The 27,070-nt window shown below is 36.9% G+C and overlaps 1 protein-coding gene across 2 annotated transcripts; it reads left to right on the top strand.

The window, feature by feature from the left end:
* The first annotated feature begins 597 nt into the window (after positions 1-597).
* LOC115921037 lies at positions 598-27,070 on the top strand. Of its 2 annotated transcripts, XM_030978051.1 has the most exons (8): positions 598-958; positions 4,220-4,380; positions 5,175-5,458; positions 6,222-7,963; positions 14,576-14,734; positions 22,698-22,865; positions 24,598-24,695; positions 26,721-27,070. In XM_030978051.1, exons 2-8 carry the CDS (start codon positions 4,244-4,246, stop codon positions 26,776-26,778), a joined length of 2,646 nt encoding a protein of 881 aa, XP_030833911.1. In that variant the 5' UTR covers positions 598-958; positions 4,220-4,243; the 3' UTR covers positions 26,779-27,070. The 2 variants fall into 2 exon arrangements, with proteins under 2 accessions (XP_030833911.1, XP_030833912.1); XM_030978052.1 differs by lacking the exons at positions 22,698-22,865; positions 24,598-24,695; positions 26,721-27,070 and adding an exon at positions 17,669-18,722 and having other exon boundaries at positions 599-958.

Below are 27,070 nucleotides of genomic sequence, written 5' to 3'. Positions count from 1 at the left end.
TCGGATTTTAGAGTCCTCTTAGATTATATTAAAGATACAAACAGATTTGGAATTTTTGTATAGATATAGTGCGCTTTCCTCTGTGAGTATAATGATTGGAATGTTTGATTATCATCAATATTAAAATCATAAGGATGACATCCTTATGATTAAAATACACGACTAATGGTGAAGAGAAATTCAATCTAATTAATCTTTCACAGTAGCACTTCGCTGATCGAGACAGGTGAGCCAACTCTTAACTCGAAAACAGAAGTCTGGAAAGACAGAGCCCCATCAGTTAGTGAGCCATGAGATCCAGTTCGACAAGATGATGAACATGCACCAAAGAAGGAACGCCGTGGCGCAGATAATCTGTCAAGATTGAAGAGCGCCATCTAAACGCCAATAACAACAACAATCATACGCTCATTCGCTCAGCGTAATATCCAGTCTACAGGATCACACAGAACTCGCTCTCAACTATCAATCAATCATACAATTTTAGGGGATTCCCTATGAGGTAATCATAAGAACGCGCGCGCGTCCGCACGATATAGGTCGTGGCCAAAGGTCGTGGCCGTGGCCTTCATAGCTAGACTAGACAAATACAGTACTAGTGGCATGCATTACGTGCGCAACGACCCCGATGTCACAGTCTTATTTTCAGCTGATTTCTCGCTATTGACGTAGAATCTTGATTTCCATCATCCATGCAAGCTGCCCAGGCTGTAGACAGAAATGACACTTGCGTGAATAGGAAACCACCATTCGCTCGGATCCGATCCGCACAGTACAATTTCTTTCTTGAATTCTTCCCATCGGCCACCAGGCCATGCCACTCCACAGGTCAGACGTTAGCCTGTAGGCCTAATCAGTACAGTAGTAGCGCTTAACTGTAAACAAGCTTGTGCATGCGGATATCGGATGAACGAGTGGTTTCCAAAACCACGATATAGTCATTGAAAATAACCATCTGGTGAGTATGGGGTTATTTTTCTTATAACTAACATTTGTCAACCTTCTATAAGGCAATTTGCTCTTTATTGTTGACCCATTCTCGTACAGTGTCACTCGTAATTTGCTGTTTGTGTATTTTATTTTAGTACGTTTACCCGAGAGTCTGCAAGAATGCTGTTCCCCCGTAATGCCCTTTTGCTTACCGTATGTTAATTGAGAGCTGATTTGATTAGATAACCACCTACCAGTGACCTTGCAGGGAGGTCTAATCCCTCCGTGCCAAACTAGTGCAGAGGGGCCTCAATATGTGACAACTGAGCGAAATGAAGCGCCATTTTTTAGAACTGAAAATATTGCAGTAGGCAAGCCTCTCGTCAAGAAATTAAAAACGCGTGGTGCGACCCCCCCCCCCCCCCCCCCAAATTTTTTTATTTTTTTATTTATTTTTTAAATTAATTGTTTAAATTTGTTTTTTAAAAGAACTTCTTCTTCATCTTCCTTTTGAGTACAGACCTTTTACAGAGTATTATCGTACTATACTGGGGGTGTGCAGGTGGACAAGTATTACAAGTCATTTGATGAATTTTTATCATGGTATTATATTCCGGGTCATTGTCATATTTACCCTTGCACTAAATAATCTAAATTATCAATGTTATTCTATGTTGGACTTTGTGAAATTTGTTATCCAATGTTTCGAAGAAAACAAAATGAGAATGATCCTAGTTGTTTGGATTTTTTAAAGCTGTAATTATTTTCCTTACCGATATATTAAAAACAATATTGCATTTTCTTATTTTCACAAAATTTGCAGTACCGTACTCAAATTTCTGCAAGTCTTTTACTTTATATTTGAGTAAAATAAATTCTCTGTCTCAAAATGAAATTATACACCCGTCAATGAAAGTTTGATTCGAGGTCAACACACACACGGACTAGGTCGCTGCGCTAAGCTATGTGCACACAATACCATACCTGTCAACCCTTACGAATAATTCAGAATATTCTGTTTTTGGAGATTTCTAGGACCTGAAAATCCGGAATACCGTATTTGCCGGCGTAAAGGCCGCAGTATTTTTGGAAGAGAAAATATCAAAAAGTCGGGGTGCGGCCTTTACGGCGAAAGAGTAAAAAAACAAAAAACTCGAGTCAAAACCAGCACGAATTCGCACATATGGGACTACGAACGGTACAATAACTATACCACTATGGTACAGGACATTTCAACACATCTTACCGACAATTTTATCTTGCATTGTTGACATGAATAGGAAAATAAATTGCTAAACCAATATTTGCCGATAGATCTTGATCTAAGTTTGTGCCAATGCATTGCAAAATAAATTGGTATGGGCCGGTACTGTGAAAATATCTTGAAGTTGCCTGCAACTTCCAACTGTAAGTCAACCAAGTTTACTGGACCGCAGCAGCCACAGCGTAAAACAGACGATCGATGGCTCATTTTGCATTTATGGTATACACGCCTTTTCCTTCAACAGATTCCCTATTTCCATTCTCACCAGTGCCTTTTTTCATATCTGTTAAGGAGTTTTCAGGTGTAAGAAGTGCCCCATTTCTGATAAGTGCCTACTTTTCCTTTCTCCATAACATGCACCCCTAATTTAAAGTGACTTTTTCTTTAATATTCATTATAGCTTGCTCGCTACGCATGCTCACGTTTGTAGTTGTTATAATTATGTTACCTATAAAAGAACTGTTCAGTCTTTCTTTTATATTAGACTGTGCTTTAAAATTCTATCAGAGTTGTTTTTTGTCCTCATTTATATGATTTAATTTTTCGCAATGGGACCTCACAAATCTTAAATTTTTTGCTTTCTCGCTCAAAAATATTAATATAAATATAAATATTAATATTAATATTAATATTGATATTCAAACCGTCACACCCAAATGCAAACTTTGTTGCTTAAGCAGTATCTTGTACCACATAAAGAGAGAAAAAATATTGATGTCATCCCTGGTAGTGTAATCACAATCATGACGATGTAGGGGTATAGTTCAATGTCTAAAAAATGGTGTGTTCACTTTGGGGTTTCCCTTTGTTGGTGCCCCCCCCCCTCACTTTGGAAGACGCTAAGACGCCCCTGCTATATATCATATATGGCTAAATCTGTAATGTCGCTGTGACCTAGTGCCCTACAACTTTGCTATTTGTTTCAAAACTCAAAATTACCAAAATTTCAGCTTTTCAAAAACGTCCTATGATGGTGTGCTATCCATAATATATTATGAGCAGTGCCCCAATGGAGAATTAGAAGGAAAAAACAATATTTTTTGTACGTAACAAACAGAAGAGTTGTCCATGATTACGACACAATCCACAGACCAAATTACAAATTTGAGATACACATAGATTTAGTATTCTCATATTTAAAACATTCATAATTTTTTATTGAGTTGACTCAATTTCATTTCAACTTTCACCAGTTTCGTTATTCAAAATTTCTGCTTTCTGTAAGAGCAGTTATTAGCTATTAGGATTGGATTTTCATTTAAAACCTGACTTTAATGTCCTGGGGGTCAGTTAAACACACCGACTCACAGCCTTGGCTGTCGAAGACAAAAAAAAAAATAATATTAAAGAGAGAAAGAATTTTGGGAGAGAAGCATCCCCCCCCCCCCCCTCTCGAGATCTGGTGCAAGTGTGTTTTCACACTGTTGAAATCTATAAATTCCACCATTTACAGCTGTATATGACATCACCATGCTCTTGTGTCAATTCCCATAATATTATTTCTTTGTATATGTATACACCCTATACAATCAGAATATTCCCAAGATGATATTTAATTAGCTTTACTAGTAATCATAAACCCTTTAAATATATATATATTTTGTCAGAGATGGGTACATCCCCCCCCCCCCGAATATAATACATTTCTATGTGGTGCCAAGTGTTACACATGTGATTCTGTCACAAAATAAATGTTTTGTCACCAAATCAATCTCACCATTTGATTTTGTCACAAAAGCAATCTCACAAATTGATTTTTATCACGAAATCACTTGATGAGATTGCTTTTTGTGATAAAACATTGATTTTGTGACAGAATCACATGTGTAACACTTGGGGCCCCGTACATTTCAGCCCCTTCTATCTTTAAATATAGTTCAGTATTATATCACACAAGTCAAGTCAAGAGGCAAATGTTTGGATAAGGAAAAAAAGTTTTAAAAGTAATCCATTTTATGTACACTGTAAATACATGTCGCTTATATTCATATAGTAAGTAGAATCCCCTTTTTTTGTCCATTACAGGATGTCTTGCTGGGGCTATCATTCATGTACCTTTTCAGCGGACTGAGTTTCTGTCGAATGAGAAGGATATCTTGCACCATGGACGGATTCTGCCTTCTCTATCTGCTCTTGATCCTCCTGATGAGATCTGGTGATGTTGAAACCAACCCTGGACCAGACAGGTCAGTATATATATATATTTGAAGCTTACTTTCAGTTCTTTGTTGCCACAGTAATGAGCAGTAGGGATATTAAAGTACTTTTCTTATTAAAGCATAACACCACATACTATTTTTCTTCCATATATTCAAGTGCAATGCTTAATGAGGTATAAGCCTTGTGTGTGCATGCTTCAATATACCTTTAAATAAATCTTATCAGTACACGTACCTTAATAAAATCACATGAAGCTGCAGGTACTGACAGCTAGTGCTCAACTGTAGGAGCTAGTGTACTATATTTGTAGGCTGGAGTAGTTTATTCTTCCATGTACTTAGTTGTACAGTCTGTTTTGCCCAAAAGCTCATCAAGAACTGAACTAAACTTACAAAGTATGAAGAAAGGTGCTTTAATGAATTATACAGTAGGGGTTACAACACAATAAGAGACACTTAAGGTCCCTCTAAAGTGTTGGGAGCCCCAAGAATTTGATGGCAAAATTTCACTCAAATTGTATCACAATGTGAAAAGGGATGTCATTTTAAACACATTTTTGCAGGATTTTAAAAACAAATGTGTTGATGTCAAATATTGATGAAAGAATGCAAAATCTAGGTTTTTTGCGTACAACAGAAAACCGAAATTATGAATTTTTTAAAATCAATATTTGTCTTCAAACACATTTTTTGGGGAAAATCTTTACAATTTAAATGAAATTTTGCCTCCAAATAGTGGCGAATTTGGGGCTCCCAACACTTAAGAAGGGCTTTAAGAGATACTTAAGAGATGCTTGATAAACTCTTGTTTTTAATTACAGGATTGTCAGTGAAAAGGAATTCTTAAAGCTGTCCAAGCAAATTGAACCTAGCTACTACAAAGAGGTGGGCATTAACCTGGACATCTCCATTGCAGAGCTTGGTCAAATCGAGAAAGAGAGCCAAAATACCAGTGATGCATTGATGACAGTCTTCACGAGATGGAGAGACAAACAGCCTCCAGGCACAGACATTAGGGCTCTTCTTGCAGAGGAATTAGAAAGTAGTGACTTAGGGTCCCTCTCTGGCAAACTACTCGCTGGCAGTCTAGTCCCAAACAGGACAGGTGAGAGTAAGAAGGAAATCATGTCAGCTGCTCGCAAGAAGGCCTTTACTGCCATTGATAATATATTGCTCTTGCAGGGAGCAAACAAACACTGATTTGACACTTTTTCGTTTGGTACAAATAGGGTTATTTTATAGCAGGACATCCCAGTATACGAACAGCCCACGAGACTGAACCCTCAAAATAGTTGTCAGAATACCCATGAGACTAACATTTCAGTCTTGTGGGTTTGTCAGTCCATGGGTAGTTGGTGTCATGGATCTTCTAACAACTTTTCAGATGGTTCGCTAGACAGATATTGTCGGTCTTGTGGGCTGTCGGTCACATGGGCTGTGGCCATTGTTACTTAACTACGACTGTGCCACATTTCATATCATTTTGATGACTCCAGAACCTTACAGTACACACCAATACTTCTATGCTACATGATCAACTTTTTCTGATTGATTCCACACCGCTTCTTTCACAATCCAATCGCATGACCAGAACTCAACTTTATCTTTAATACCTAAAGACAGATTTTTTTGAGATACTTAAAAAAAGAAAACAAACAGACATGTCATGCATCAACAAGGGTATACATGTATGATGGATGTGCAGAAATAAAACTGCAAAGACATGAATGAATGAAATGTAAAGTTGACAAACAAAAAATACATCAGAAATTTGTTTTTATGTTCATGTGTATATGTTCAGAATATTCTTTAAAAAACATTTTGATATTCAGAAAAAATTATCACACTTGTATTATTAAATTTTAAAGGTTCACCTGTTAGATTGCCAGGATCACAGCCCCAACCACTTTCTCCTGACCTGATCAAGAGATGTGCAGATGATTTGAGATCCAAATACCGGACAACTCTCTGTAAGATCAGAGCTGATCCTCTCATCCCAATTTCCATTGTGCAGTTTGGCGACATGTACACAAACCTTGTCCTGGAAGAGGAATATCGACAATGTAAGCGTCCACTTGAGTACAGTGATCTCTTTAATCTTAAAGTCAATGGAGAGTTTCCCAAGCGGATCATGGTTCAGGGAGAGGCTGGGACAGGAAAGACAACATTCTGTGCTAAGATTGCCTGGGACTGGATAAATGACAGTCCTGCTCTCCAAAAGTTTGTGTGGGTACTTGTTGTCCCTTTTTGTGAAGCCAAACAATACACGATTGGTGAGATTGTCAAGTCGTATCTCTCCAAGGGCAACCCAGCAACAGCCTGCCAAATCACTGAGTACATCCGTTCAAATCCAAAAGATGTATTCATTGCGTTTGATGGATTAGATGAGTTTGATGGCAAGGTTGTACAGCAAAGGAAAGCCGGTTCAAACTTAGACTGTCACCAGCCAAAGTCTGCTGATCAAACCAAGGCAAGATCAAAATCAAAGATGAACAAGAATAAGCGGAGAAAGTTAATGCAACCAAAGTCAGGAAGCCCAACAAGTGCCACTTCGCAGCCAAGAGTCAACAGTGCAGAGGCAAGTGGAAGTTCTTCAGAGAGAGGTGAAATTCCACTTACAGACATTCTTCGTTCAGATGAACTTGCCACTTGCCCGGTGTTGGTGACAAGTCGCCCATGGAAGGTCAAAGAGATAAGATGGGATGATAGTCTGAGCAAACAGTACACTTTTCTGCATGTGGAAGGTTTTAGCAAGGAGAATGTGGAGGATTACATTCACAAGTACTTTCAAGATGATAGGGACAAAGCAGATCAGCTTATCCAATTAACCAAAGACAATGACATCATATCTAAGAATATGGCCCCGTATCCTATCTACATAGCTATGGTCTGTCTTATGTGGAGAGAACTTGGTGACGAAAAACAAGAAAAGTTTAAGTCATTACAAACTTTTTCTCAAATATTTGATGAAATGTTTAAATTCTTGAAGGTGCATTATGCTCAGAAAGAGATCACAGATTTAGACAGCCAAGATTTCCAAGCCTTTCGCTCTCAAATTGAGAAGCTCATGGAACCAGTTGCCAAAGTTGCTTTCATCGGGCTACAAGAAAACACCCTTAGTTTCAAAGAAGGTGATTTTGAACAGTGCTCGGACTCCATTGAAACAGCCTGCAGAGTAGGGGTGTTGTCTCAGGAGAAAAAATTGTCATCTAGTATGTCTCTACAGTCTTCTATCTTCTTTCCACACAAACTCTTTCAGGAGTACATGGCTGGGGTCCATCTTGCTTCCCTGTTTGAATTAGATCACAATGAATTCAACAGGCTGATTGAGCAAGTAGTACTGCCTAGGAAGGAAGAGTTTAGGTATCTCCTGTACTTCACTGTGTCACGGGACAAAACCATCGCACACCATGTCATGAAATGCATGGTACAGGGTATCATCCGAGAGTACTCGGATGTACATTTGTTGGTTGATGTATCCTTTGAGAGTCAGGACCTAGATACTGCAGCCTTGGCGAGGGGTGGAATGTCATATCTGGCAATAGACGGATCCACAACAGCACACACCATAGCAGGTTATATATTCACTGGACTCGGTGTACACAAAGATGTAAATTTGATAGCTTACATATATTAATAAGTATTATTATTTAAAGGGGATGTCCACCCTGATATTATGTTGGTTTGAATAGAAGCAGAAAATAAGAAAAACGGGTCAGTGACAGTTTGAGCAAAAAATTATTTAAAAAACGATTTAAAATTCAAAATTTTCCTATTTTAAATCAGATATTGTTCAAACTTTCAATAATTTGTTTCTCTCCTCCTGCTTTTATTAAAACCAACTTAATATCAGGGTGGACTTCCCCTTCAATTAGGGATAGTTGAAATATTTAGTTGAAATATTTATTGGTTACTGAATCATCATAGGTTATAACAATAATGTGACAATGTCTTTACATGAGTATAAAACATAAGTTAAATTACATTTCCACATTCAGTAAATCATAGATACATACGCTCGAAGAGGTGATGATACAGAAGGGCTACAGCCTAAGCGTGACAGCTTGATACGCTTGCAGCCCAGAAACATTTAAAATCATAACGATTGTAAAGTAAAGTAAATTACAGAACATAATTGGGGGAAAATAACAAAAAATAAACAGTGACTTGCAACCAAAAAAAAAAAATGGGATAGAGGGTGCATGGGAGGGGGATTTTCCTGCTATATCAAGGAAATGCTGACAAACATATATGATATCATGTGTTAATTTAAGAGATTTTTCAATATTTGCTCAATAAAATTGATTTCACACTTTTCTTGAAAGTATATACTGACTTCAAGTTACGGATGTCAACGGACAGTGAGTTCCAAATATCCGGACCAGAATGTCTTATAGATTTCATAGCCATTGTTGTTTTAGGATTACATAAATGGTATTTATTTGATTGTCTGGTTGGGTATGTATGAATATTTCTATTCAAACAAAACATTGGTGGGAAGTGGGAAGGTAGGGAATCATTATGTAGACGGAACATGAACAGTGCTTTTTGTAAAAAGTTGATATCAGTTACTTTCAGAGTTTTTAACCTCGCGAATAGGGGATCAGTGTGATCGCGATATCCAGCATTGGTACACACACGAATCGCTTTCTTTTGTAAAAGTAGCATTTTATCAGTATATACTTTTGAGTCTGCCCACAGTATATTGCAATAAGACATGTAAGGAAGAATCAAGGAATTGTATAGCATATATAGAATATTCAAAGGCACATAATGTTTTAACTTATACAGTAAACCAACAGTGCGTGACACTCTCTTTGAAACGTAATGTACATGATCACTCCATTTCAGATTTTCATTGATGATAGTTCCAAGAAATTTAGTATTTTCTTTTTTCTCCAAATATTCACCATCCAAGACTATTTCAGGTATAGGTTTATCAGTTGCATTTTTCCTGCTTTGAAAATGAATATAATTAGTTTTTTTCAGATTCAGAGACAATTTGTTGCTCCTAAACCACAAAGACAGCTTAGGTAGCTCGGTGTTCAGAATTCTCTGAAGTGATCGAAAATCGGAATTGGAGCAAAACACATTAGTATCATCAGCAAATATAATATATTGTAATGATGTAGTTGAGTTCGAGATATCATTAACATACAGTAGAAACAATAAAGGACCGAGTATCGATCCTTGTGGGACACCACATTTCATAGGCAATAATGATGAATCTACAGATTCGTAGCTTACATATTGCTTTCTACCTGACAAATAATCATTAAACCAGTCAAGAGCAACTCCTCTTACTCCGTAATAATGAAGTTTGCTTGATAGTACCTTGTGATCAAGAGTGTCAAATGCTTTGCTTAAGTCCATGAATACACCAATAACATGCTTTCGAGACGCCAAAGCATTCGAAACCTTATCATATAATTGTGCAAGGGCTAAATCGGTTGAGTGGTATTTCCTGAAACCATATTGATCCTGATTCAGTAAGTCATTTTCTGTTAGAAAACAATATAGCCTATTGTATATAAGTCTTTCCAATACTTTGGACAAACTCGAGAGAATAGAAACAGGGCGATAGTTTGAGACTTGGGAAGAGTCATCCTTTTTGTATATCGGAACAACCTTAGCAATCTTAAATGCTTCTGGAAATGTACCTGTCGTCAGAGAGAGATTAAAAATATGCACTAGTGGGGTTATTATATTTCCTATAACTTGTTTCAAAAGATATGTGCTTATCCCATCATGACCGTTAGCATAGCTTATTTTAAGAGAACGTGCAATATTCAAGATTTCAATCAAGTTTGTTGGTTTGAGAAATAATGACTTGTTGCAGGGAGTTTGAAGAAATTGTGAGAAGTCGACTCCGTTCGAAGCTATTGTATTGGCCTGATTGGGGCCAACCCCAACAAAGTAAGCATTGAAGCAATTTGCTATTTCTTTTGAATCAACCATTGTATTATTATCTTTGGTAATATGACACTTTGATTTACTCTTTTGTTTTTTGAGGGCTTGATTGATCACATTCCACGTTGATGATGCATTTCCATTTGCATTTTCAAACTGCTTGGCAAAATACATTTGTCGAGACTGTCTAATAATGATGGTTAGTTTGTTCCTATATGATTTGTAATTATTCAAGCTTTCCTCTCCTGGGTGTCGAAGACTATATTTATATAATCTATTCCGTTTTTTAATAGAGCAAAAGATACCTTTAGTTATCCATGGCTGCTTGATTCTAACCCAACGGGCATGTACAGACATGCATTTATTTTAGGAATGGGTATTTGATATTTATTTATCCATGATATAAAACAAAATGTGATTGGCAGCCAATGGCTGAATTGTTCACACTTTACAAGCATGTTTTAAAATTACATAAAATACAATACTAAATATGGTAGTGTGGCTTCAATATTTTATGTTTTATAAGTCAATTTTGCAGAAAATTTAGATATTATACAGAAAATTTGATCTTTTGCATCATCTTTCTTCATATAACCCAACGGGCATGTACAGACATGCATTTATTTTAGGAATGGGTATTTGATATTTATTTATCCATGATATAAAACAAAATGTGATTGGCAGCCAATGGCTGAATTGTTCACACTTTACAAGCATGTTTTAAAATTACATAAAATACAATACTAAATATGGTAGTGTGGCTTCAATATTTTATGTTTTATAAGTCAATTTTGCAGAAAATTTAGATATTATACAGAAAATTTGATCTTTTGCATCATCTTTCTTCATATTTTTATATTTAAATCTTAACAAAACTATCAAAATAGTTTTTATCAGGAGTGTGCATTGTGAAATCGTAACTTGCACATATGATCAAAAATTAGTTGAAATTTGCAAACTATGTGTTAACAATCACATAGTGTAACGTCCGAAACACCCTTCTTGAGCTTACACAAAATTATTGGATTTGAAAGACCTGATTTGTGTTTTGACTTGTGCTAAGACTTATAATAACTTATTTCATAATGATAAATTCACTCCAGATACCCTAAAATATGGATTATCATCATTTAAATGGTATTTTTTGTTTCGGACGTTACATTTGTTTCGGACGTTAAAACTGTTAACGGAAATTTGCAATTGCAATTTTATTTTTTTTGGTGGGTAGCCGCCATGAAATGTTTTAAAATGTTACGATAGATCGGTCCTGCAGTTCATATATTTTCTGCTACTTCACATTGAAAGTTGTTTCGGACGTTACAAAATTGTTTAAGGAAAATGAGACAACTTTTTCAAGTTTTGAGTGTATTTCTAATATAAGCGCTACTATAATTAAATGATAATTTCATTTAAGTTAATGACTTGGAGTAACTAATCAGCTTATTCAAACCATATACAATCTCATTAGTTTATTGTTCTAGTGGGTTAAATGAGGGTCTACATTGTTTACGGAAAATGTAACGTCCGAAACACCATTTTCAATTGCACTGTTCCATCAAAATACACGAGTTAATTCAGATTACTGTTAACTTTCTTTAAGATCCACTCATGCTCATTAATCATCAATAGAAAAAAAACATATTGTTTGTGGCTATATATTTTTTTCGGCTCCAACCAAAAAGGTATGTCAATTTTGTTACAAAATTCTGTTAACAATTTGCTGTTCAGGGATACCTCATGCACATAAAGCAACGTTGAAAAATTTTCATTAAGCTATGGGAGGTCAATCTAGGTCAATGCTACAAGAAAAAGTTGTAACTGATTTCTAATTCTTTATCTTTGTAAAGTTTCAGGCTCTCAAAGGGCCATTTAGCTATTTGGTCATAGTTTTTAAAAACAGTGCCACATACCCTCTGTATGGTATAATAATCTAATTAACACTACATAATTTACAATAATGACTAGATAAACGCATTAAACTGAGGATCATGGGATTTTGCTGGTAGTTTTACCTAAGTATATTGCACAACAGATTTATTTATGGCTCCCTCTCCCCCCCCCCCCTTTTTTTACTGTAAATTTAAATTCCAGAGCCTATGATGAGGTAGAGGAGAGCACTTCTTTTGTAGCGCTCCGTTTTACAAAAGACTTCGGAATAGGTTTGTCCATTTTGCAATAATCGACAATATAAAGTTGATCGCAAGGGAGGAAGCCTGTGGTGAAAGTTTGATGATGGGCTGGTCCGAATCTTTTGAAAAGACTCAATGCTAGTTTCTCTCGTCATTCATTGAGAGTGGGCAGTTCCAATTCTTTTAGAGCATGTTGGTAAGTACAGTAGTGCAGTCCAAGCACAAGGCAGCATGCTCATTTTTTGGATTCTTTCAATCTGATTACTTTGGTTTTCAGTTAGCCCAGAGGGCCAAGCAGGGGCACAGTATTCTACCATGGGCCGAAACGTAAGAACAGTAGACAAATTCGATCATTTGCTGGAAGTTTGAATCTGTTTAATATTCTGAGCATGTATAGTTTTGTGCTTGCTCGCTTGACAATATTATTCACATGATATGAACATTTCAGATCATGTTTAACCAGTACTCCAGGGGGATGTTTCATAAAGCTGTTCGTAAAGTTACGCATGACTTTACAAATGACTTATATATGAAAAGCCAAATGGGATGCTCAATCATTTTTAACTGCATCAACTTAAGTTGAACTGTGCAGATGTAGATTAATTATAGTAACGCTGCCTTGCGTCCTTCCGTGCGTCCGTCCGTGCGTCCGTAACAAATTTGGTTTCTGATTGATAACTTCAGTAATGTTTGACGGATTTTGATGAAATTTGATATGAAGGTACATGATATCAAAATACAGGCTAATTTCGTTTTCGGAGTATGTAGGTCAAAGGTCCAAGGTCATAGCTCATTAAATATGCGAAAAACTACACATCTGGTTTCCGATCGATAACTTTAGTAATGTTTGACGGATTTTAATGAAATTTAATATGAAGGTACATGATATCGAAATACAGGCTAAGTTTGATTTCGGAGTATGTAGGCCAAAGGTCAAAAGTCATAGCTCATTAAATATGCGAAAAAATACAATCTGGTTTCCGATCGATAACTTTAGTAATGTTTGACGGATTTTAATGAAATTTGATAAGAACGTTCATGGTATTAAAACACAGCCTAAATTCAATTTCAGAGTATGTAGGTCAAAGGTCATAGCTCATTAAATATGCAAATCTGGTTTCCGATCCATAACTCTAGTATTGTTTGACAGATTTTAATGAAATTTGATATGAAGGTTCATGGTATCAAAACACAGCCTAAGTTCAATTTCAGAATATGTAGGTCAAAGGTCATAGCTCATTAAATATGCAAATCTGGTTTCCATTCGATAACTTGAGTAATGTTAGACAAATTTAATGAAATTTAATATGAAGGTACATGGTATCAAAATACATGTACAGCCTAAGTTCGATTTCTGAGTATGTAGGTCAAAGGTGAAATGTAATAGCTCATTAAATAGGCAAAGCACCCAGCACTATACAAAATCAAATTAATAAAGTTTCAAATAATTTATACACAAAACAACATTTAAGAGAGAAAGAAAGAGATGAGAAGGAAGCATTACAAATTTGCACAAGTCTTCAAGGAGATGTCTTTAATACAATATTTACACTAATGATATTTTTAAGTGGGTATACTACCGGCAATGATGATTATTGACTGTCCATTTTTGTTGTAGTGGAGGGGAGGGGGGGGGGGATGATGTGAAACATACATTATGATAATACTTGAGCAGTATCATTTCATATACCCATCACTATAGGCATATGATAAATATCAACAGTCAACTATTTGAATTAGTTTTATTGGACTACCAACCCTTTTCTGGTTGGAAAATAAACTGTCTGCTTGAAATGGCATCCTACACCTCAGTTTTGCTGCAACCAGTCCTCTTGATCATTTGATGCTCAGACTTCAGAGTAACCCTTAATTTTGATGGATGGAATAATTTAGGGCCCTTTAAAAATGGCCTTTACCATGCTGCATTGCAGATAAAATGTTATAGCAGGCCTTCCTTTGCAAATAAATTTGGGATCATATAGGTTTCGTAGCACTACTCTGATGATATCGACCACTGTATTAAGTAACCATTCTGTAATCATTCAATGAGACTTTCTTAATGCAGGCCGAGTGACAGAAGCATCAACAAAATCTGAGGTGGTCTTAAACTTTATCAATGGACTCTGACTTTCTCATATTTTAATTTTTCGTTTGTTTTGTTTTTGTTTTTGCTCTTGATTTAGATCGATCTTGGAGTAAATGGAGAATTTGGACCAATTATATCACATGATATGGGGGAGATTATATGCTCTGTGCCCTCTCTAGAGTATGTTACACTACTTCGAGCTGCCTTGCACAGTGACTTCTATGCAGTTCTTGCTAAAGAAGGAAACAAGTCCAAGGTGAGTGAAAAAAACACATTGTAATGCCGTAGTCTAGCCTAAGGGGGCGCTTTGTCAAGAAGCAGAACATCAATCGCTTGAAAATTTGAAAAATCACTGTGATTACAGTTGTAGAAAAAAAATTAAGTTGGGTCAGGAATTTAAAAGTTAAAAACTAAAATGTGTATTGTTTTTGTCATTCTGTCACTTTGCATCCTCCCAGTAAGATTTACACGAGGATGTTGCAAAATTTTCTCACAACAAAATACAAAATTGTAGTGGGAGAGGGGGGGGGGGTAAACCTTCCCCCTTCAGTTGCCAAACTTCCTTAAATATCCCACCCACCTCCTCTCCTCCCCTCCCCCCCCCCCCCCCCATTCCTGCCATGACAAGATATTGCTGCCCCTGAATGTTTGATTTAGGGATAAACCATAATAAACTTGAGTATTGAATGGGAAATGCACATTGGGAGTCAATACATGCAAAGTGTTTAAATAATTTAAAGCCTATCAGAAAAGGTTTTTATTGCCAAGTCTTGAATTATATTTAGTGTTCACTTAACTTCTTTCTGATTTTACGTTCATGACATGTTGCATTAACCTCAATTTAAAATTTCTGCATCATGTCAGGGTTTCTTTTTACTATTTAGTTTTGACTATACAACCGTCTGTAGTGTATATTGGATTCCGGACCAAAGTTTGTGAAGTCAAAGAATCAATTTGGAGAATGTTCTAAAGTAATATGAATCAAATATGACATTTATTTTTAAAATTGCCACTCACAGGCCAACAGCTTTTGTGGCTAAAATCACAGTGCACATACCTGCTTAAATGTAAATAAAAATATGGCTGATGATGATGATATCTAATTGAAAAGGGAATTGAGATGAAAATAAGAGATGAACTTGCATTTTAAGAATGCTATTCAATTTGTTGACAAACTCGATTTCCTGGTACATCATAGTTCTTTACATTTAAAGCGACTACCTATATTCTTTATTTCTGATATTACTGTTTTTCTTTCCTAATCACTGTCTGAGTCGCTGCTACTGTCACTGATTTTCGCTGCTCTGATGTCGTATTCGATGTCCTGCATCCTGCTAAATTTGCTTGATAGTCCTTGGTAGCGGCACCCTATGTACATGTAGCACGGTGTTTCCTTCTTAGCACATGAGCAGTTCTTCTTGCACCCTTCAGTACATCTGCATGATATAGCCTTCTTCATTGAAACGGGCCAGGCTTGATGGGTACTTCGAACAGGATGCACGTGCTGATCATCCAGATTCCACCCAAATTCTGTCCAGGGTGGGGTTTTAGGCTTGGCAATGTGTGCTCTCTTATTCACCATCGTTGCAAGGGCATGCAGCTCTCTTTACATGAAGAAAAAATGTGTCTCCTGTTTGGGGGGGGGGGAGGAGCCTTAGGAGAGTATAGATCTGTTGTTCAAAAACTTGTATGCTCTGAGATTGCCCAGATCAGACTCCTTGAAGTCATCACTTGCTGAGGTGTTAATATATGTTGTGATGGCCCTAATACCTCCTTGATTAGTTCTCTGGATATAACGTCAGTGATGGCCCTTGCCTTGGGGTTCTCACCAAGTCAACAATCTCTAGTTCTCCATCACTAGCAATGATCTGTGTCATACGCAGAAGAGCAGCTACTTCATCACTCTTCCCTGATTTAGCTCTTGTGGGCCCAGACTTCTTTTGTTTCTTGTTTTGTGTGTGGAACGTGTTCAGCTTCATAATACTTGTCTTCTTCTGAAGACTGGACAGTGATTGAGACAGTGCCTCCACGCCTATTTGTTTAACACTGCTCAAGTTGTCCTAAACTGTGCAATCAGCTCATTGCCCAGTTGACACATTTATCAGGGATGTTGTAGTTGCTCTGGATGGATTCGTCTCGACTACTACCATTACCTTGATGACCATCTCTGTGTCCCTTGTTACTCGACATACACCAGATTCATTGTTAGGGCTGGGTGAAAGAAGATGCAGCATCGATATTTACTGTGCAGAGACAGATGTGATGGGTTTTAATTGTTTAAACCCTTTTTATCCATGCGGCGGGGTTAGGTGTAATTCCGTCATGACCGCTTTCTTCTTTACTTGGCATCTGCATTTGTCTGTTCAAGAAGCATGTCAGGAGAAACACAATTGTGCTTGCCATCTGCTCTCCTTGCAACAAATGCACCCGCCATAAGTGCTTCATGTACATCAGGGGCTGTTTTAGGAAGATTTTTCATCTCATCAAGATAGAGAGGCAGAGACTGCTTGCCCATATTTGTAATGCCCTGCTGCTTTGAGGTAAGGTATCATTCAATATGATTCACAGACATGTCCTACCCAGTCAGCTTCTCGCTGGTAGTAGTTAAATCTATGCAGAACATCAGGAAGGTGGACCAGAAGATTGCTGTTGGTTGATCAACCATTGATTCTGGGAAAAGTTCCTGAAGGGCTGATAACTGTTCATGGGAATTCTGGAGCATTTGCAACTTTTCAGTGGCAGTGATGTCTTTTTCATAGTGCATTTTCAAGACAGATTCCACCTCAGGCTTCCAGTGATCTGTTTCTCTGTCTGCTGCCCATCATGTCTAGAATGCTTCCTAGTAGAGGCGCCACATAGTTTCGCTCAGGATTCTGAGGGCATGTATGGCCTGGTAGTGTCGGCTTTATCACCAAACATCTTCTTGGCAGCCCCTTCCTGGCACAGACCAGCTGCAACAAGAAAATCTTCTGCACCTGCCGCCCTAAAGATCTGCAAACTGCTTTCATGTAGTTGTGAGCTTGATGAAAGCCACCCAGCAGTAAGACCACATTGCTGAACTCACTACGATGCTTGTCTCTGATGGCTACAGCGAGCTCATATGTAGCCTGATCTCCAGTTATAATTGTGTATTTGTTACCACGTGCATGTGATGTCCTGACAAGTCAAATCATCATTTCCTTTAGTACAGTAGGGTCAGTTGGAGAAGATGGGATCAGAGGAAGATAGCCAATGATTCTAGCCTGTCTATGTGGATGGAGGTCAGCACGGAATGAGGAAAAGCCCGGAAGTCCTGCTTCTAAAACTCTAGGAGCATCCACCAGTTGCGAAGTTGTGATCATTCTACCGAAGCGCCACATAAGCAGAACGTCCTCAGTCTGCATGGCCATCTGAAGAGTGAGTGAGTCTGGAACCATATTGTATGCAGATGTGAATGAAATCTCAGTTGAATTTTTCTCACACATCTTTCTTACACTTCACAATCTGCTCTAAGAATCTTTGATGCTTGCAGGAGTGTATGGTGTTTTCCCTCGATATCATCTCCTTCTAGGCGCCTCAGTTTTGTCAGTGCGTCACCAAGTGGTAATGTGGAAGCACATATAAATCCTGAACCTTTGGTTTGATTGAGAACCAAAATATGCATTTTGTGTAGTCAGTGCTCATATCTTTGGAAGACTTCTTAGCAGGCACATGCTTCATGGACATGGCACTATCTGCCACACGTTTTCTTGGCTGGTTACTCATCTTGCTGTAGGAACCTATAATATAGAGGGGTGTATCATTTGAATAATAGTTGCACTGTATTTATATTTCATATATACCTAACTTTGAAATGTTACTTTACATTAGCAGGCAAACTTTCACTCTTTCTTGTAATTCTTGTAAGATCTTAAAAGACAGACCCAGGAATTCTGAAATTCATCTAGTATGAGGTTGCTTTGGTCAATGTCACCCTCTTATACCTATATCAATTATAAAACAACATTGAGATGGGGGTAATAGGTATATTAGTATTGGATTAACAGGAGCATTGGATGTAACAAACATGTAAAGTCATCACAAAAGGTTGCAAATCCGATTTAAGTGTTGTGATCCAAAACACAAGATGGAACAAAATTTATGCTACATTATATTAAGGTTTATTCTAATCTACAAGTGTTAAAGTGGAACTAGTATAAGAAACTATATATTTATTGGTTCACTTTCTCTTATATTTACATCAGGTAACGTTTTAATACAGAGTCCTTGAGAAGAATCTTCAGGATGGCTCCATAGTGATGCCAGATGATTACATATGGAAATTCTGTAATAAGCTGCTAGATAATATTTTATCAATAATCCAAAAGTTTGCTAAGAGTAAAAATATTCTGATTTGAGTTAGCAAAACTTACTACATCCTCAAACCTGCAACTGAAATTCCTACCTCATACCAAAAGGTTCAAGCTGGTTAGGAAGTTTCTGATAGTTTCTTCATCATTCTATTAGTTGAAATGTACTTGTAATGTTTGATTTCCTGTCTGTCTGATGTTGCTAACAACTCTGTTTAGTCATTTATAGAAAAAGGGAAGAATGCAATTAATCATTCACGTTTCAGTTGCAAACTTGACACATACGGTATGCGGCAATGATGACTCATATTAAATGTATTATCAGGGAACTAAACTGCATATTGTCCAAAATGAACTTTGTTATGCTATAACTTTTTTTACATGAAAAGCAAAACATCTGTAATTTTCAGATCATATTCAACTAATATTACATACCTGCCAACCCTTACAAATAATCCGGAATATTCTGTTTTTCTGGATTAGTCATTTATAGAACTTCATTGAAATATTTGTAGATCCAGACAGGATTCCATGTTTTATTTGACCATGTCATAAAAAAACCAAGATTCTACAATTACCTTACACAATTTGTATTAATTACAAATCAGAATTCATAATTTTTGGGTGAATTTATGAATTGCCCCTGCCACTTGTGTCTCCCCCATCGCCCAGCCCAACCGTTCACTGTCCCTTCAATCATTAAGAAAAAGGATAGAATGCAATTAGATGATTCATGTTTCAGTTGCAAGGGCAAACCTGACAGATATGCGGCAATGATGACGCACGTTAAACGTATCATCAAGGAACTGGTCTGTGCATATTGTCCAAAATGAACTTTACTACGCTATACATTTTTTTACATAAAAATCAATGAACCTGTAATTTTCAGATCGTATTCAACTAATATTAGGAAGGTTTTCTATATATTTTTAATTCTTCAGTTTCAAAAGTTATTGAAATATGGAGAAATAACTCCACCAGGTGTAAATGGGTACCTGATATTATTCAGCACGAGTTACTTTGGCAGCTCGGCTACGACCAGGGTAATATGCGTAAAGCACCATGAGCGTCAGAGCTTGGCGGATACTGGTGCTATATAATTATCCTATTATTTATTATTATTATTATTATGTAAAATAAATTCAATCATCATGAATGTGGTATCATCTTGTAGATAATTTAATTTTCTTTCATTGATACCACATGCATGGTAAAATGATGTTCTGTTACAAAATTATCTTCTAATTATTGACTATTTTTTTTCCAGAAAAATAATGTCAGGGTAGTCCACCTAGAAATTGTGCAGGAAGATCCTCTGATCATGTTTATACCGACCGACCTACAACATCCCGACCAAAACCCCCCAAATTAAGGTTTTGCCCCCTAGGTATTCTGCTATTTTTGTTGTTGCCTTGATGGTATTATGTCTTCATTCAACAGAACTATAGTACATACAAATTATTAAAACATAGCAGGCCACATAATACGAACCACAAAGGAAAATTATTGTAAGGAATGTATATGTTCTATAGCTAGACCACTTTCATGTACAATATAACATCTATTATTATAATCATCATAATCATTTTAAGCTTGTAAATAAAATTATCATTCTTTAAACTCTCTAATAGAATATTATCTTTAGCAATGCTGGTCTAAATATTTGAATTACAATGAAAAGGTGCTATACTGAATATTTTACTGGGAAGATTTGCATTTAATTCACATACCTCTAAAATACAGTAGAATCACTGCAATTCGCTCCTACGCTCAGGAATTCCTGATCTTCCTCTTACCTGAATCTTCAGTATGGTCATATCCTATTGGACTGTCTATCCCTGACTCTTGACAAAGGCCTTATATTTTCATGCACTTTTGATCTAACTATAATGTACATAAAAATCACCTGAAGGTACTAAGTATTTTAAAACATATAAATAATACACATTCTGACTTCTCACTGTCTGATTTAACTTATAAAAGTATACAAAGGACTAATATTGGGAAAACAACTCTGTGCAAATAAATACTAGCCCCAACAAGACCCTTTCATTGATGCGGTCTCTGACCACATGTTTACAAAATTCCTGCTCCCCCTCCATCAACCAGTGTTAACCCTATTTAGCCCGGGGGGGGGGGGGGGGGGGGGGGCTTTAGAAGCCCCCCCCCTCGACATTTTACGCGATAATTTTTTAACGCAAGAAAATCTTGCACTGAAATTTTGTGACTTTTTTCTCTCGAGTCTTGCGCATCTTCTGAAAGAATTTTTTTGAAAATCAAACCTACCATTATGAAGTCACGTGTCATTTTGTCTTTGCATGTCAGCCCGAAAATCGCTCATTTTTGTGATTTGTGTACAAAACATATGGAAATCTCATTTTTCAAATAAAGAGATAAAACATTGGTTATTTGGTCTTGTTTATAGTTTAGGTGTTTATTTTTGGATCCAAATAGTTGAATTATAGTTGGAAATAAAATAAAACAATAAAAACAATAAACTACATAAGTTAAAAAAAAACAAAGAAATACATAAAAAATTATCAAAACAATAGATAACATAAGGAATGACCCTGGTTTTTCAATTTTTTGTGTTGTATTATTATTCCAAATGGTCTAAAAAATATATGTAGTGAGAAAGAATGCTTAAAATATGAATAATGTCTGATTTATGGGCAAAAATGTGAATTTGATGACCTTATTTGCATAAATTACCATAAATATGCTAATGAGTGAATTTTTCAAAAAATTAAAATTACCATAGTATTCTATACACTTCACTTGACATGTATGCAAATTTTCGCGACGATCGGGCATTTCACGGCCGAGATCATAGGGGGGGGGGGCCTTAGAAGCCCCCCCCCCCCCCCCCCCCCCGGGCTACGCATTTTCAAAATAGCCCGGGCTAAATAGGGTTAAACCTATTTCAGTCGTTCAATTTCTGTACAGATCAAGACTCTCTGCCTTCATGATGTTGAGTGCCTCACACCAGCCTCATCACATGATGACAGCTAGTAAACAAAAGTTATATAAAGAGAAACATACATGTTGATCTAGAAGTATATGTAAATTAATGAAATTGAAAATATATTTGGCAAATTAACGTAACCTTCATATTGTAGTTATGTTCAAGATGAGCTGGGTATTACTCAGCGTCCTGTGTTTGTTTTTGTTCATAAATATTTTGGATGGATGCAATTACTCAGATGAATACGCAGTAGTTACATGTACTACGGCTATAATAGTAAATCTTAGTCCTATAAATCTTTTTTGATGCATTTTCTGCGCCCACTACCCTGAACTAACCGATTTCTGAACTTAACCCAGCACTAAAATCTATAATAAACCGTAAGACTAAACCTAAGCTCAAAGCCTATTTGCAGCTCTCATGCGGATCCTATATATATTTGTGACTTAATAAAGCCCAGAACATTTGTCAACTGAGCTTAGCCATACACATACATGTATATTGGAGCACCCAGTTATATTTGCAGTCATTCAATAAATACATGTATTCTGGTAATGTACTTTAATGAATCACTGTTTGTATCACTATGTAGTGAGAAAATGCACTATGGCTGTGTTTGTCGATCCTCCTGTTGTTTTAACGCCTGCCCATCAACAATTTTTCTGTGCTTTCCATCCTGTACTAACCAAATTCTTAACTTGATCCCTGCACCAAAAAGTATTCCTATCACTAAACCTGAGCTCAAACCTATTTGTAGCCCTTATCCAAATCCTATATTTGACTATATAAAGCCCATTGCATTTGTCACCCAAGCATAGCCATACACATACATGTATATCAGAGCACCCAGTTATATTTGCAGTAGTTTAATGAAAACGTGTACTCTGGTAATGTACTTGTATGAATCACTGTTTGTATACATGTAGGTCCAATCTGTCACGCTCATTGACAATAGGTGTCCAACATCAGCCTCTTCACATTACCTAGCGGATGCTTTGTGTTCCATGCCAAACCTGACTCACCTGCAACTACGTGGAAAGGAGTTCCAGGAGGAGTTCTATTCTACACTGAATGCAAAGGTGTCAACCTTACAGGTGTGTATGTGTGTTTGTACTCTGTATCCATGCCATGATGAATTCATGTACACATGCAGCATTGGAGATGAGTTTAAGGAGTTTTTATGCCTCAGTTACGAAGTAGCCGGAGGCATTATGTTTTCGGGTTGTCTGTCCGTCCGTACGTCTGTACACACGTCTGTACATACGTACGTCCCGTTCTCGTGATCACGTTATCTGAAGAACCAATTGATGGATTCCTGCCAAACTTTGGTCATGTATGTATCTTGCAAAGCCGATGAACTGATTAGATTTTGGGGTCACGAGGTCAAAGGTCACAGGGCTCATTATGTATGCAAAAACAGCTCGTGATCGCGTTATCTGAAGAACCGATTGATGGATTCCTGCCAAACTTTGGTCATGTATGTATCTTGCAGAGCCAATGAACTGATTAGAATTTGGGGTCACGAGGTCAAAGGTCAAAGGTCACAGGGCTCATTATGTATGCAAAAACAGCTCGTGATCATGTTATCTGAAGAACCGATTGATGGATTCCTGCCAAACTTAAATCATGTATGTATCTTGCAGAGCCAATGAACTGATTGGATTTTGGGGTCACGAGGTCAAAGGTCAAAGGTCACAGGGCTCATTATGTATGCAAAAACAGCTCGTGATCGCGTTATCTCAAGAACCGATTAATGGATTCCTGCCAAAATCAGGTCATGTATGTTACTTGCAGAGCCGATGAACCGATTAGATTTTGGGGTCACGAGGTCAAAGGTCAAAGGCCACAGCGCACATTATGTATACAAAAACAGCTTGTGATCGCGTTATCTCAAGAGCCGATTGATGGATTCCTGCCAAAATTAGGTCATGTATGTTACTTGCAGAGCCAATGAACTGAGGAGATTCTTGGTTTATAAGGTCAAAGTTCAAAGGTCATGGGCTCATTATGTATGCAAAAATAGCTTGTGAACGCATTCTCATTAGAACTGACAGATGGATTACTATTTAACTCAGGACATCTTGCAGAGCCAATGAACTGAGTAGATTTTAGGGTCATGAGGTCAAAGATCAAAGGGTCATATATGTATATGAGAAATTGCTTGTAATCACGATATTCTGAGAACCTGTTAATGAATTACAATTGAACTTGAATTCGAAAAATTTCTTCTGTTTTGGTTTGTAATATTGCTCTATGACGGAGGCATCATTTTCGACTGCGCGCAGTCGAATTCCATCTAGTTTTTTTTTTTTGGGGGGGGGAGAGTGTTGTGTTACTAGTTACGCAATAATACAATTTCAGTATAAACAGATCACTGAAGTACTCTAAAGACTAATAGATACAAATAGTTCAAATCAATTCATAAGGTTTGAATAATGTCATCATGGGTCTGAGAGTATACGTCAGATTGAATAGTCACTAAACAAGGATGGAGATCTTGATCACAGTGTACTTATTTTAAGCACAGTTTTTGTTTTTGTTCTTGATGTTTTGGACAGGTGCATGATAAGGGAGGAGGGGGTGTCAGCATAAAGTTCTGTTGAAATATTGACCAGTTCAATCAACATAGCTTTTTTGTATGTGTGTGTATTTGGTGGGGAGGGGCGGTGTATAGGAGGTGTCAGTGTAACAAGGACACTAAGTCTATATGCCAGAGAGAGTACTGACCTGGTATGTACATGTATGGTATAGTATTTCAGCCAGACTTGAATGGAGGAAAACTACATGAATCACTATCACCAAGCATGCCCATACATTTCTTTTCAGGATTCTTTTCCTCAAATCAGTAATGGAAATTTCATGTTCAATCTAGTTCCCCAAGCGGATTTTGATTCATTCCTGCAGTCACTCACTGACTTTCGACGGTAAGTGATCTATTAAACAAAATAAATTACAAATTAATTTTATTGCTATACAACTTACTCCTAGATCCTAATCAAATGATTGGTTAAGCACGGTCACATGTGATTCCTTTACTGTGAATATCACATGTTTTTCCATGAAAAAGCATGCTATAGTTTCTAGTACTATTTAACGATCTTTCCACAGCAGGGCATGTAGATTTTAATATGCTTTATATACTGTGTGTGGATTAATACATGTATATCACTGTGCATTGATGCTTGTAGAGGTAAGATTCAAGATTCAAGATTCAAGATTTTATTGTCCATAATATAATACAGAAATTTGTTTTCCATTGGTATAACATGTAATACATAAAACATGTGCTGAAAACCAGAAGGGCGTCAAGACTCTATAAGAAAAAGTCTATGAGCAGGTACGGTCCTCCGGCTTTCAGCACAAAACATGAAAAGACAGTTATATGACTTATACATAGCAAGAATTTTAAATACAATTCTGAATCACATCATGAATAAATTCAGGTATGAATATAGATGTGAAGATGAAAGTAGAATAGGAGCAGCATCACAATCGAAATATGAGCAGTAAGTGCCCCTATCCCTGTGTGCGCGCTAAATTAAGCCTATTAAATTTGGGTTTATTTATCAGCGATAATTACTAAGAACAATCTTGAAAGTCTCTTTAAATCAAATAACAAGGATCTAGGATATTTTTCGTATACAAAAAATGATGGATGTTTTATTCGTTCATTACAGGATCTATCTGCTCTTGTTGAGGCCGGTTAGGCACCTATCCTATTCAGCCTGACGGCTGTGAACAATATATACAAGTGTCCCCAATAAACATATGTTTTAGTTTTCTTGGGTTGTATTCTGTGCACTATACTTTATTACGTCTGCTACATTCAAAAAGTGAAAATTATGTTAGTTATCATTAATTGAGGTTGCATGGAATGGGACTAATTGTAGGTGTTGGTGCAGATTTATCTCTAAACTGTACAAATACATAGCCAGCTTTACATAGAAATTCTCGCTATCGCCAATATATGCCCAAAATGCACAGATGAAGCCTCTCTGAAGTAACTTTGAGCCAATGTACATAGGTACGTCTCTGAAAGCTACATCTAGGTTCTTTATTTTTGGTGACGGCAGCAATGACAAACAAGAGAAAGATCCTCCAAATCGATGTCTAGATTAAAACAATGGAAGGACCTTCTTGAAACTTCAAGAAAATGACGGGCTTAACTTTAGAATATCCCACCAGAATGGAGTATGTCCATTGGTCGTCTAAAAAGCCAACGAACCCTGTAATGTAGTCACATCCTCTAATATTTCAGACAGGGTTTCACTCTTGCCAATGAACATAACCAAAGAAAGGTGACATTATTATTTCTATGCTTGTACTTGCTCTTTCCAATCACACCACCAAATATGTTAATTTTTAGTATATTATAGTATATTTTCATCCGTTTTACGTAATAATCGACTCTTGAAATCATTGAGAATCGTGATAAATCACTGTGAGTACTGTCAGAAAATTAAGTACACACAATCACTGCTGGGTCGACAGGAAGCGACTTGGTCACCAAACTATCCCAGAGTGCATTTGAAACGAGGCCTGAATGTAACATGCTGGTATTTGTATTATATTGGTGATATCGAGAATTAATCAAAGATTTTTCTTATTTATCTCTGCTTAACAGGAAACATTTTTTCACTAGCATAACAATTTCAGAATACCACCTCAGGCCCTGTAACATTGAAAGTTACCATTAATATTATCCCAAATCTTGTTTTTACATGTATCTCCTTCAATAAATTGGAACAAAATAAATAATAGCAACTTACCACTGCCTTTATGTTACAAGTAAATACAATGATTAATAAGAAAAAAATAATTTCAGCAAAACTGAAAATACAACAGATTTTTACAATTGATTGGATTGTTAGTCACTGCATATATGTTACAGGGCCAATATCCTATCCCCTAAACCTATATTTCATCTTCTTTCCTCAAAATCAATTCAGGGAGGATGCGGTTGACTCAGAACTGGAAGACGCGATAAATGACCTCTTAGGTATATGATAAGGATGACCTATGATGCACATCACAGCCATCAGAATACCTTCGAGAGCCACACAATGGCAGTGTACAACCATCCAGATCGCACAGCTTGATTATATGCTTCTCGATCGTATAGACCTATCTCCAAGAGGGTTGTACGACACTTGCTACTGTGACAGTTGTTCCGCGTCGGTTTCCTACACTTAGCAAAACTCCAACTTCAACCTCGGACTTAAAGGGATCATTTAACAATGTTAAATCTGAGATACACGGCCCTACGTGTTATCAGTGTCTGTGATATGGTGTAATATTG

Source organism: Strongylocentrotus purpuratus, unplaced genomic scaffold (assembly GCF_000002235.5).
Source record: "Strongylocentrotus purpuratus isolate Spur 01 unplaced genomic scaffold, Spur_5.0 spur5_scaffold_1, whole genome shotgun sequence".
Classification (NCBI taxonomy): Eukaryota; Metazoa; Echinodermata; class Echinoidea; order Camarodonta; family Strongylocentrotidae; genus Strongylocentrotus; species Strongylocentrotus purpuratus.
The sequence above is the reverse complement of the archived record's forward strand: the minus strand, read 5'-3'. Positions and strand labels throughout refer to the sequence as shown.

Excerpts from the sequence above, each read along its gene's own strand:
- LOC115921037 (XM_030978051.1), top strand. The coding sequence starts at position 4,244 with ATGTACCTTTTCAGCGGACTGAGTTTCTGTCGAATGAGAAGGATATCT. Across the intron at positions 7,964-14,575 it reads GACTCGGTGTACACAAAGAT|ATCGATCTTGGAGTAAATGG; the intron begins GTAAATTTGATA and ends CTCTTGATTTAG. Across the intron at positions 24,696-26,720 it reads TCACTCACTGACTTTCGACG|GGAGGATGCGGTTGACTCAG; the intron begins GTAAGTGATCTA and ends AAATCAATTCAG.